The sequence below is a fragment of the Furipterus horrens genome, unplaced genomic scaffold (genome assembly GCF_987537825.1).
Source record: "Furipterus horrens unplaced genomic scaffold, mFurHor1.1.pri manual_scaffold_6, whole genome shotgun sequence".
Classification (NCBI taxonomy): domain Eukaryota; kingdom Metazoa; phylum Chordata; class Mammalia; order Chiroptera; family Furipteridae; genus Furipterus; species Furipterus horrens.
Window position 1 is genome coordinate 179,258,805 of NW_028327176.1, and position 12,825 is coordinate 179,271,629.

At 36.8% G+C, this 12,825-nt stretch overlaps 1 protein-coding gene across 5 annotated transcripts in view; it reads left to right on the plus strand.

Annotated features, from left to right (window-relative positions):
- Positions 1 to 12,825, plus strand: part of STXBP5 (syntaxin binding protein 5) — a 142,538-nt gene that overhangs the window by 34,496 nt on the left and 95,217 nt on the right. For all 5 annotated transcript variants that reach the window (XM_090279947.1, XM_090279948.1, XM_090279949.1 and 2 more), the window contains exon 5: positions 12,377 to 12,511. In XM_090279947.1, coding sequence (XP_090136073.1) covers positions 12,377 to 12,511 — 135 coding nt within the window. The remainder of the gene's footprint in view (positions 1 to 12,376; positions 12,512 to 12,825) is intronic.

The window sequence follows — 12,825 nt, forward strand, 5'->3', positions numbered from 1 at the left end:
CAGCTTAACAGTTATACATTCCATGACTTTTTATGTGCCAGTCATCTGAGGGAGTGAGATAATTCACCTCAAAGAGTTTTTCTGTTCATGAGTAGGGAAATGTATTAGTTTGCTAGGGCTGCCAAAACAAGTACCACAGACCAGGGGACCTAAACAGCAGAAAATCCTTTCCTCATTTCTGGAGGCTGAAAGTTTGAGATCGAGCTGTTGGCTCTGCTGGTTTCTTCTGAGTCATCTCCTTGGCACATATGTAGATGGTCATCTTCTCCCTATGTCTTCATGTGGTCTTCTGTGTCCACCTGTGTCATATAATTTCCTCTTCTTACAAGGACACCTGTCATATTGGATTAGTACCCACTGATAGGACCTTATTTTACCTTAATTACCTCTTTAAAGGTACTGTCTCCAAGTACAGTTACATTTTGAGGTACTAGTGCTAGGTCTTCAATGTGTGAGTGAGGAGGTGGGGGGCATATTTCAGTCCAGAACAGGGAAGTAGGCTAAAACCAAAAAGGATGCAATACAGAATACTTTTTTTAATCACGAGAAGTAAAAATACTTTGAAAGTTGAAAAATACAATGTTTTAAATGTCCTCTTTAAATAGTATGTAACTTACTGTGCCAATTGCCAGGTTCATGTCTCATTAGGGATTTATCTGTTATACAATTTACACTATAAGAAATAATTAGCCAATAGTAGTAGCTACATCATCTAAATACCCTGCAACCTGGAAAGGGTTGGTCATGGAGGCATGGCCTTTAATGCCCTGTACTTCTTATGGATTGAATTGCGTCACCCAGTATTTGTGGATATAACCTTATTCGGAAATAGGGTCTTTGTGGGTGTAAGCAAGTTAATATGAAGTTATTAAGGTGGGCCTTATCTATTATGAGTGGTGTTCTTATAAGAACAGGAGAAGAGAGACAGACATACAGGGAGATCACCGTGTAATGATGGGGTTAGGGATTGAGGTGATGCCTCTACAAGCCATGGAATCCAAGGATAGCTGGCAGCGCCAGAAGTGAGGAGAGAGGCATGGAACACATTCTCTGGAGCCTTGAGAGCAGGCATGGCCCTGCCGACACCTTGATTTCTGATGGCTGGCCCTCCAGAACTCTAGGATCATAAATTTCTGTTGTTTTAAGCCACTTAATTTGTGGTAATTGGTTCTGGCATCCCGAGGGAACTAATACAATATGTGTGTCCTTCATTCCACTTGCTTTATATTGGTGAAACTTGTTATTATGCACCTTTGGGCTTATATGTGTAAAGAAGAGGTTGTTTAGTTATATCAAAATTGAGAGTTTGACAGGCAAATTATGTCTGGTGATTGCCTTAGCAATTATGTTTATGTTTCATTGACCTTCTACTTTGTTTTTCTCCTTTAAAAGAAATTTAATTGGGAGGGAGTCATGGGTTTATAAGCAACTACAGCTAACTGCTAGTCTTTTTTCATTACTTTGAGTTAGCATGATCAATATTCTCAACCATGTTAAATTTTTGCATATACGAAGCATTTTAAGACTGAAGATTAAGTTATATATATGGGCTTTTTAATTTAGATCCCACCACTATTATTGTCTAATAATTATATCTTATTCTATAATTCCTTGTTGTTTACAAAATGCTTTCACACAAATTATTTATTCTCAGGGATCAAGAAAATCTTCATCGTGAAATTTCAGGGAATAGAATTTTTTTTCGCCATAAATGTGTTAGGCACCTGAACAACTGAGTCTTCCTATTAAAATTAATATATTTATTTTAAAGATAAATATTTTTCCTTTATTCTAAACTGATTTACAGTTTATTTCTAATACTCTGATTCATAGCTCTTTCGTTTTTTAATAGCTATATCTATTAGCTTTAGAGAATAAAATAAGCATGCATGCATCTTACACTAATGATTATGTGTATACAATATCACATGGAATACATTAATAATCAAAATTACATCCTAACAATTATCAATGGAGCATTGATGTCCAAAGTCCTTTTAAGAAAAAAAAAAAACAACTGTTTGTCAAATGGAGTAATTCATTCAGATACCAACACAGCAGTGGGAGAGTTGGTGCCTATAAGGTATAGTTCAGGGACTGACTTTTGCCCTGGCATCTGATTTTCTTAGTAGCATAAATAAATTAATGTAGGAAAAGAAACTGATTTATGCATTATACTCTCATCAGAATACTACTTAAATATTGTGCTTTGCATATGTATGAGGCTTGTAATTTGCTCAGTGCACATGAATAGGGCATAGCTATAAAAGAGTATTTGGCTAGATACCAACTCTTAAAAAATGTATACAGGTCTTCCCAAGATTTTGAATAAATTCACTGCACATATTTCTGTGCAGTAAAAAATTTAATCATAATATTGGAACAAATCAGAGACCTAGAATTACAGTTTTTGTGGTAATTGCATCATATCAGCAAAATATTTTTCTTTCAAAGAAGCATAATGAAAAGTGTACAAGCATTAGACATGAGAGCAATTTGGTGGGATGATATTCAGGACTGGAACATAGGAATGGAATGGTATCCAGGCCTGGTAGGAAAGCAGACAGAGGGATCTACTTCTGTGGACCTCAATTTTAATCTACAAAGAGAATTGGTTGGTGGTATGGAAATGTGCGTCATCTTGGGAATCCTGACTATAGAGAACCACGTACTAAGATAAAATTAAAAAGAAAAAATCTGTGTTTGACGAAAGACAATTACGATTTGATGGCCTTGAAACTGTAAAAGGAAGGATGGTTAAGCAGTGTTGGGTAACTTCCTAAAATAAAATTATCCGTAACAACTAAGAAATTCCGACAAGGAAATTGGGAGAGACATTCAGAGATTGGTCTGGTTGCACAAGGGCCTTAAAATGTGCTCAGATATAAAAAGGTTATATGGAAGGAGGGGCTGTGTATTCAAAGGAATGTAAGAGCAATTTAGCTTTGCTCATCAGCGTGAGCTAAGCCTTGTGAAAAATACAGGAGACAAAATAATGAATGAAAGACTTTGTTTTTATACTTGGGGCATACAGGGGTGCACACAAGTAGGTTTTGAGTATAATACAGATAAGCAATACAATAATTAATAATACAAGAATAAACTCTGTGTTTCACGTACTCACAACTGTAAATGTACTTTTGCCCATCACAGTATATTATTCCTCTTAATTATATTAATGCAATACTGGCTCAAAAAAGTTATGTTTTAGACTGCTGAAAGGACTGTAAAATTACTGGTTGGCTTAGGAGGAATAGAGAATGGTAGTAGTGCTTCACATCTGAAAATGAAATAAAAACTGAAGACTAAATTATATATATGGGCTTTTAAATTTAGATCCCACTATTATTGTCTAATAATCATAGCTTATTCTATAATTCCTTATTGTTTATAAAATGCTTTCACACAAATTACTTATTCTCAGGGGTCAAGAAAATCTTCTTTGTGAAATTTTAGAAGATTGGTTAATTAGGTTCAGTTCACCAAACATTGGGTACCTTCTGTGTACCAGGGATTATGCTTGTTGTTGAGATTACAAAGGTGAATAAAATACTTCAATAGTTTATTGAATACTGGAAGGATATATTGTAAATATTGGAAGGAGAGAATACATATTGACTATAATGTTAAAATCGTTAGAGGAAGAAAAAAGGAAATTAATAAATAGAAGTAAGGAAAAGAGAAAAAAATCATTGAAAAAGTTGACTAAATAGGATGGAAAAACTTAAGTTCAAATGTATCACTAGTAAAATCATTAGATTTTCAGATTGAATTAAAAAACTCAAAAAACGCAACTGTTGAACTGTTTATAAAATATATACTAAAGCATAATTACTCAGTTTGAAAGCAAATGAAAGGAAAGAGGGCAAACGTCATAAAAGTTTCTAGAAATAACACTAGCAAAAATATATAGGACCTCTATGGAGAAAATATCAAAACTATTGAAGGACTAAAAGATGATGAACATTTGGAGAACTTCATAGGACGGAATACTCAAGTTGTAAAATATGTCACTTCTCACCAAAATAATCTATAAATGCAGTACTATCCCAATCAAAATTTTAACAGGATTATTTATGGGACTTAATCAGCTGATCCTGAAATTTATGCGGAGTATAGAAGGACCAAGAATAGCAAGATAGTTTTGAAAAGAAATATGAGATGGTAGGACTTATTTAATTACGTATCAAAAGCTATAGAAGTTAAAATGGTGTAATAATTACAAGGAGAAGACATATGGATTAAAACACAGTAAAAGGACTCCAGAATCACATATATTCAGAGAGAGACAGACACTTATATGACAGAGGTGACATTACAAACAATGCAGTAAATAAAACTGTGACAACTCTTTATGTATATGGGCCCTACCTCACAACTTAAATAAATTGCAAACCAGTTAAACATTTAGATGTGAAATGACCACAAAAAAATTGAACTTGGAAGAAAGTGATATAAGGAGTATCTGTAACATGGGCAACGTGTGTCTAAATAGCATACATAACAAAGCTATATTTAAGGTTTTCTACCACAGGCTTACCATAGAGTTAAAAGACAGACTTTATCCAGCAGGTGCTGATGTGTAATAACACAAGATTCAGAATAATTGGTACAATATCCTTAAAAAAACAAAACAATGACTTTCTCTCCACCAAAAATTCCTTATGTATTATATGTGTATTTTATGAACATGAAAAAATAGGGAAGGATATGTTGTTCAAGGCTTTTTATATGACTTATAGAAGGAGGAAAGACAAAAGAATAAAAACTAATAAAAATATTTGATGTAGCAAATTTATATAATGTACAAATAGGGTTATATTTGTGTGTATGCATGTATATCTATATATTCATACACACACACACACACACACACACACACAGAAGGAGGGAGGGAGGGAGGGAAAGTTCCTTAATAAAAAAAGACATAAGTCATAGACTGGAAGATACTTAGAATACACCTATCCAATAAAGGACAACCTAATATAAAAATAGTAAAATGTAATTAACAGTTGCTGATGCTTTTAGGTTACTTTTGCTTTTCATATCATTTCTTATATAAAAACACTCTAGCATCTTCATTATTTGAAGTAAGATAATTAAAAATAGAACTTTAAGAATCTCCCTTACAACAAGAAACAGTTTTTTCAGATGTTATTCATTTGATATATATGGTTTTTTCTATTTGATATTCACTGTTTCACTAATTGATACTCAGTTGATACTTATTTTTATTAAATATATTTTATTGATTATGCTATTATAGTTGTCTCAGTTTTTACCCCCATTCCCTCCAGCATCACCCCCCCCCGCCTTAGTTCATGTCCATGGGTCATGCATGTAAGTTCTTTGGCTACTCCATTACCTATACTGTCCTTAACATCCCCCTGTCTATTTTGTACCTCCCAATTTGTGTTTCTTAATCCCTGCATCTTTTCCCCTATTCACCCTCTTCCCTCTCCCAGCTGAAAACCCTCCAAATGATCTCCATATCTACGATTCTGTTCCTGTTTTGCTTGTTTGCTTAGTTTGTTATTTGGATTCAATTATTGATAGTTGTGAATTTATTGCCATTTTAATGTTCATAGTTTTTATCTTTTTCTTAAATAAGTCCCTTTAGCATAATAATAGGGGCTTGGTGATGATGAACTCCTTTAGTTTTACTTTGTCTGGGAAACACTTTATCTGCCCTTCATTCTAAATGATAATTTTGCTAGGTAGAGTAATCTTGGTTGTAGGTGCTTGCTTTTCATCACTTTGAATACTTCTTGGCAGTTCCTTCTAGCCTACAAAGTTTCTTTTGAGAAATCAGCTGATAGTCTTATGGGAACTCCTTTGTAAGTAACTCTCTGCTTTTCTCTTGCTGCTTTTAAGATTCTCTCTTTATTTTTAACCTTTGGCATTTTAATTATGGTGTGTCTTGGTGTGATCCTCTTTCTGTACATCTTGTTTGGGACTCAGTGCTCCCTGGACTTGTATGTCTATTTCCCTCACCAAAAATAGGGAAGTTTTCTTTCATTATTTTTTCAAATAAGTTTTCAATTTCTTGTTCTTCCTCTTCTCCTTCTGGTACCCCTATGATTCGGATGTTGGGATGTTTAAAGATGTCCCAGAGGTTCCTAAGCCTAGCCTTGGCTTTTTGTTTGTTTTCTTTTTTCTTCCTGCTGTTCTGATTGAATGCTTTTTCCTTTCGTGTGTTCCAAATCATTGATTTGATTCTCAGCTTCATCCCCTCCATTGTTGGTTTCCTGTAGATTTTTCTTTATTTCACCTAATGCGATCTTCATTTCTCCTGAGGTTTTTTTTATGCTGTTGAAGTACCTAATGAGTTCCTGGAGCATCCTGATAACCAGTGTTTTGAAATGTGGATTTGATAGGTTGCTTATCTCCATTCCATTTAGTTCTTTTTCTGGAGTTTTGTTCTTTCATTTGGGCCATATTTCTTCATCTCTTTATTTTGGCAGCCTCCCTGTTTTTGTTTCTGTGTATTAGGTAGGGCTGCTTTGACTTCCTGTCTTCATTTGATAAACATTGATTACAATTCTGGTCTATGCAGATTCTGTGATAAATTCTAGAGATATATGGAAATTATAATTGTGTAAGGGAAATGGACAAATTATTTTGTTGACTTTATGTGGCCTGTGGCCTATTGTAGAAAAGTTCACCTGTTAAGTTGTATGGGACAGAGCCTCAGGTAATCATTGAGGCGGGGGGAGGACCCCAGGGGGGTGACCCCTGTAACTGCTCTGTGGCTCTGTGTGGGCGAGGTCTCTGAGAGCACACAGTGCTGTTGCCTGGCCTCTGTAGTTCTGCCTGGGAGGAACCTTTCTCCTGGAATTCACACCTCACTTTCTCCCCATGTGCCGTTGGTGCCCTTCCAGCTGTTGCCCTGGTGCTGAATCCCAGAGGGGGTGGGTCTATGTAAATCCTAAGTTCATTGTGGGCCCTTTAAGAGGAGTCTCTTGGGAATCCCGCAGTTTCTTCTGCTGCCCCATCCACCACTGGTTTTTGCAGTCAGAAGTTATGGGAACTTACCTTCCTGGTGCTGGGACCCTGGGCTGGGTGCTCTGGACTACGGCTGGTATCCCTCCTGGTTATTAGCCACCACATGTGGGTGTGGGACTGCCCATTCCCATCTCTGCACCTCCCCACCTCTCCCATGCCTCTCCACGTCTCCACACCTCCTGCCCATCTGGATGAATGTGACTTCTTTAAATCCTTGGTTCTCGGACTTCCACACAAGTCGATTTTCACAATTCCAGGTGATAATCATTTCATAGTCTAGTTGTATTTTTTGCTGTAATTGTGCGCGGAGGCAAGGCATGTTTACCTGTGACTCTGTCTTGGGCAAGGATGGATATTTATTTGTTTTTGATAGTCCTTGATGTTTTATTAGGTCTCATTTCACAAGAAAGGTTAATATTTTGATTTCTTTGGAAACATTTCTAGAAGTTTTTAAATATTTCATGTAAATGAAGTTATAATTGGTAAAGAATGCAGTAGTAAATCAATACAAATGTAAAATGACCTTCAAAGATCTCTGAAGCTTATTTTTTTAAACATTTATTACGTTTTACTTCTGGATTATAGATATGATGAATATTTTTCTAAAGTAGCTATGGCAGTTCATCAGAAAAGGTATGTAGGACTACAAATAGAAAGGAAATTTTTTGAACAGATTTCAAGTTGCTTTCATCTGACTGCTATTATTTTAATACATTTCTGTGTTCATTAATGCAAACTTGAAATTTCATCTAATAACCAGACAGTGTAATGGACAGTTAATTTGAGAAAAGTACTGAATAATATCTGCTTTATTTTCATGTTCTTCTGCATTAATTCATTTGATAAACATTGACTGTGATTCTGGTCTATGCAGATTCTATGATAAATTCTAGAGAGATATTGAAATTATAACTGTATAGGAAATGGACAAACTATTTCATTTGCTTTATGTAGTTTAAATTTGCCTGTAACTTTTAGTTGGTAGGATATCATTTAGTTTTAATAATAATTATCTAACATCTATTGAACTCCTACCTGTGTGGGCCTCTTTTGAAGCGTCTGTCAGGCTTTGTCTTATTTGACCCTCAGATGAACACTGCGAGGTCGTTGTGCTTTATTGCTTAGATGCTGAGCCTCTGAGAGGCTGACTGGTTTAACTAAGGCCGTATATATGCTAGTGGGTGGCACAGCTGGAAATTAAATTCAGGCAGTCGAACTCCAGAGCTTGTTACTATATATTAATCAGAATGACAGTCTGTTTTCATAATTCCTCAATCCACAAACCTATGAAAACAAAAAAATTTAAAACAGCCTTGTGGAAGTATAGTTAACAAACAGCAAACTGCACGTATTTGAAATGTACAGTTTGGTAAGTTTTGACATAGATATGCATGCATGAAACTGTCGTCACAATCAAGATAAGGAACTTTCCCGTCACCTTAAAATGTTTTCTTGCGGTAATTCCCTCTCCCTGTTACTGGCCTCTAACTCCGTAATCTCTAGGAAACCATTGCTCTGTTTTCTTTTACAAGAGTTTAGTTTTCATTTTCTATCGCAAATGAATTACAGATTAATGGAATTATATGCCCCTTTTTCTAACTTATTTTATTCATCATAAGGATATTGAGATTCATCAATGTTGTTGCATATATCAATAGTTTTGTTTGTTTTTTTAACCCCTGAATGGTATTTTTAAGTACAGTATTCCCTCACTTATCACTTTCTAGACCCCTCCACGATAGGTGAAAATCTGCGAAGTAGGAGCCTTACATTTATTTTATTATTTATATATGTATTAAGGCTTTATAAACCCCTCCCACACACTCATAAACCATTGTCAGTCCCTTATTAACCTTTCCCACTCACTTATTAACCTTTCCTACACTTTTACAAACACTACTTATGTTCTTGCCCCTGGCTGGTTTGGCTTAGTGGATTGAGCGTCGACCTGCGAGCTAAGTGTCGCTGGTTCGATCTTCCAGTCAGGGCACATCAGAGAAGGAAAACTCTGACTCCAAAAAACCTCCGCTGCCTTGCGGCATACCTCTTCAGGGGAAAGGCTAAGGGAGTAAACCCCGACAGAAAATCCGGAGCCGGAGTCCCTAAGGCGGTTTGACGCTGTAGTCAACACCGGCAACTCCTGCGGCGCACCTGAAGCCAAGCTGTATTGACTCCGTCTTTCCCTTGGACCCTTCAGCTGCGAAGAGAGGGGGGGTCTGCTGCATGGGCAGCAGCAGACCCTCCATATCACCCTGCCCAGGCTCTGTAGCTTCAGCTTCACTGGAGAGGACACTCCAGCGTCATCGCAAGATGTCGATTCAACACGGGAGGAGACAGATACCGTGTCACTCCCGAGTCGGACTGCACAGCCATTCTCGGCGGTGCAGATAGACTCTTAGGAAGCTACACCATCGTCTCTCGAGACGGATGGCTGCCGACGACGACGACTTATGTTCTTAAACATATTCTACACTCTTAAACCTATGTAACTTTAACAACATATGTATACAGTATTCCAAAATTCCGCAATATAGTGAAAAATCTGCGATAAATAATTAAATATAATATTTTTTAAAAATCCCACGATACAGTGAGGCTGAGATAAGTGAACCACGATATAGCGAGGGACGACTGTACTGTATATGACACAGTGTTCATTCATTTATTTGTTGATGGACATGGCCATTAGGATTGTTTCCAGTTTTTGGCTATCACAAAGCTGCTATGAGCATTTGCATACAAATCTTGTTATAGGCATCTGCTTTCCTTTCTTTGAATAAATACATAGAAATGGAGGGGGATGATCACATGATACATGTATGTTTTATTTTTTGAGAAAGTGCCAGTAACTATAGTTAATAGTATTGTATATACGAAAGTTACTAAGGGAATAGATCTTTAAAGTACTCATTCCAAGAAAATTTCTAACTATATATGTGGTGATAGATGTTAGCTAGACTTACCGTGGTGATCATTTCATGATCTACACATACATAGAATCATTATGTTGTACATTTAAAACTAATAAACTGTTATATGGCAATTAGACCTCAGTTAAAAATAAACTTTAATATTATACCTCAAAAATATTCAGTGTGTATGAGATGCTACCCCCATACTCAGTAATATATAAAATATGGATTATGTACCTTTCTAAGACCTAGAAAATTTTGAATTCTGAAACCTAAATGGCCCTAAAGTTTTCGGAATGGTACTGTGAATGTACTGCTTTGTGAAGTAGTAAGGTACTGTAAAATGTTTTGTTTTCATTGTTTTTCCGATTCAGTAGACATTTCTGTGCTCTGTTAAATTTACATAAATCCTTTAGAAAGATGTTATCTTTTAAAACATTCAACAGAAAATATAGACAGTGAACTTGAAGTAATCACCTAAGTGAACATTACCTCTGGTAAATAGTGAGACCATGAGTTGCATGTACATTTATTTAATAAACGTTTCATCTTAAAAATTCTTGGTAATGAAATTGTGTATTAGTGGGAATAGCAAATGTTCTATATGCTATATCTTGCCTAATACCTAGTGTCAGTATTGATAGTCTAGCAGTGATTATTATCAGTGTATTACTCGAAATGCTACTCCATTGAAATTTAGTCTGTTTTGAGAGACACAATTAGAATCTGAAAAGATGAGCATTATCTAGTTTCATAACATACTACCTTTCTTTCCCAAAAGTAAGTACTACTAAAAAGGCAAGGTAGTTTCTGTCTTTGTCTTGAAAACAATTGAGCTGATACAGAAAATGTTTGAAATTGTTGGAATGATAATAAAGTATAATCGTCGGCAGCCGTCCGTCTCGAGAAACGATGGTGTAGCTTCTTAAGAGTCTATCTGCACTGCCGAGAATGGCTGTGCAGTCCGACTCGGGAGTGACACGGTATCTGTCTCCTCCCGTGTTGAATCGACATCTTGCGATGACGCTGGAGTGTCCTCTCCAGTGAAGCTGAAGCTACAGAGCCTGGGCAGGGTGATATGGAGGGTCTGCTGTTGCCCATGCAGCAGACCCCCCCTCTCTTCGCAGCTGAAGGGTCCAAGGGAAAGACGGAGTCAATACAGCTTGGCTTCAGGTGCGCCGCAGGAGTTGCCGGTGTTGACTACAACGTCAAACCGCCTTAGGGACTCCGGCTCCGGATTTTCTGTCGGGGTTTACTCCCTTAGCCTTTCCCCTGAAGAGGTATGCCGCAAGGCAGCGGAGGTTTTTTGGAGTCAGAGTTTTCCTTCTCTGATGTGCCCTGACTGGAAGATCGAACCAGCGACACTTAGCTCGCAGGCCGACGCTCAATCCACTGAGCCAAACCAGCCAGGGAATAAAGTATAATACATGTATATAAATTATTATAATTTGTTAATGAAGGCCTCTCATATCATCAGGACATAGAAGGAGATTATATTTCAATTATATTCAAATAACATTGCCTACGCCTGATACAGAGGATCTCTGCCCTTGCAGAGCCTCAGAAGTTAGTGAGAAGACTAGATCCTAATTCCCTTACAAGGCAAACCTGATAGGCATACAGAAATGTTGGGATATCAATTTGGGTGAAGGTGGTATTTGAACTGAATCTTGAACAGAAAAAAACTATGGGAAGAGCGGTTTGCCCCGAAGGAATAATATGCACAGGTCCTGAGTGATACTAGTGTTTAATAATGCCTGAGAAATACAGTATTATGTAGGGCAGATACAGGTATTGGACTCCTGGTTTGTTGCTTAAAGATTAAGTGTGATATGCCTAAAGTGACACAGTTAGTGGAATACATGGTCAGATTTGAAACATACAGTTGGCCCTCCATATCCTTGGATTCTGTATCCACTGGTTCTGCATCTGCAGATTCAACCAGCTGTAGATGGAACATATTCAGGGGGAAAAGGCCTTATAATGGTTTCATCAGTACTGAGCATGTACAGACATTTTTCTTACTATTCCCTAAACAATACAGTATAACAGCTATTTACATAGCATTTACATTTTATTAAGTATTACAAATAACCTAGAGATGATTTGAAATATATGGAGAATCACATAGGTTATATCCAAATAAGCCATTTTGTATAATGGACTTGAGCATCCGTGGATTTGGGAATTGGTTTCAGAATCCCCCAAGGATGCTGAGGGACAACAGCTCTAACTTCAAAACTTATCTTCATTCTAATGCCATAATATCTGTTTACTGTAAGGCCTTATATTTGAATAAGCATAAGTTTAATTAGCCTAATGAAATATTAATCTCAATGAGTAGTTAAATCTGATGGGTGTGTGTCATTTTTGCTTTTCATAGATTTTATATATCATGGCAATTACTAAAATATAGCCAGCATTTTTCTCGTTTTTAAAGCCTGTACTTTCTCCTGCAGGGTTACCTTCTGCCACCTGCCTTTCCAGAGTAAGTGGCTGTATGTGGGCACGGAGCGCGGTAACATACACATCGTCAACGTGGAGGCCTTCACGCTCTCGGGCTACGTCATCATGTGGAACAAAGCCATTGAACTGTGAGTCTGAGCGCACTCCCCTCCCTGCAAGGATCCGTGTCGTACATGATAGCATATAACAGCTAATTTTAAAATTCATATTGAGTTAAATATATGTTAGACATTCTTGATACTCAATATAAAGTAGTCTTTTGTAAGTGGTTCTGTCCTTCCGGCGGTTTACATGCTTTAGATACAGAAGTGGGCAGAAGTAAGGCGACGGTTGTGAGTCTGTGAGACAGTTTATTCTTATTCTTATATTCTTATTTATTAATTATTGTGTTTTCCATACAAACAACTGTAGACCTACTTTTGCCCACCCTGTATGTATATAT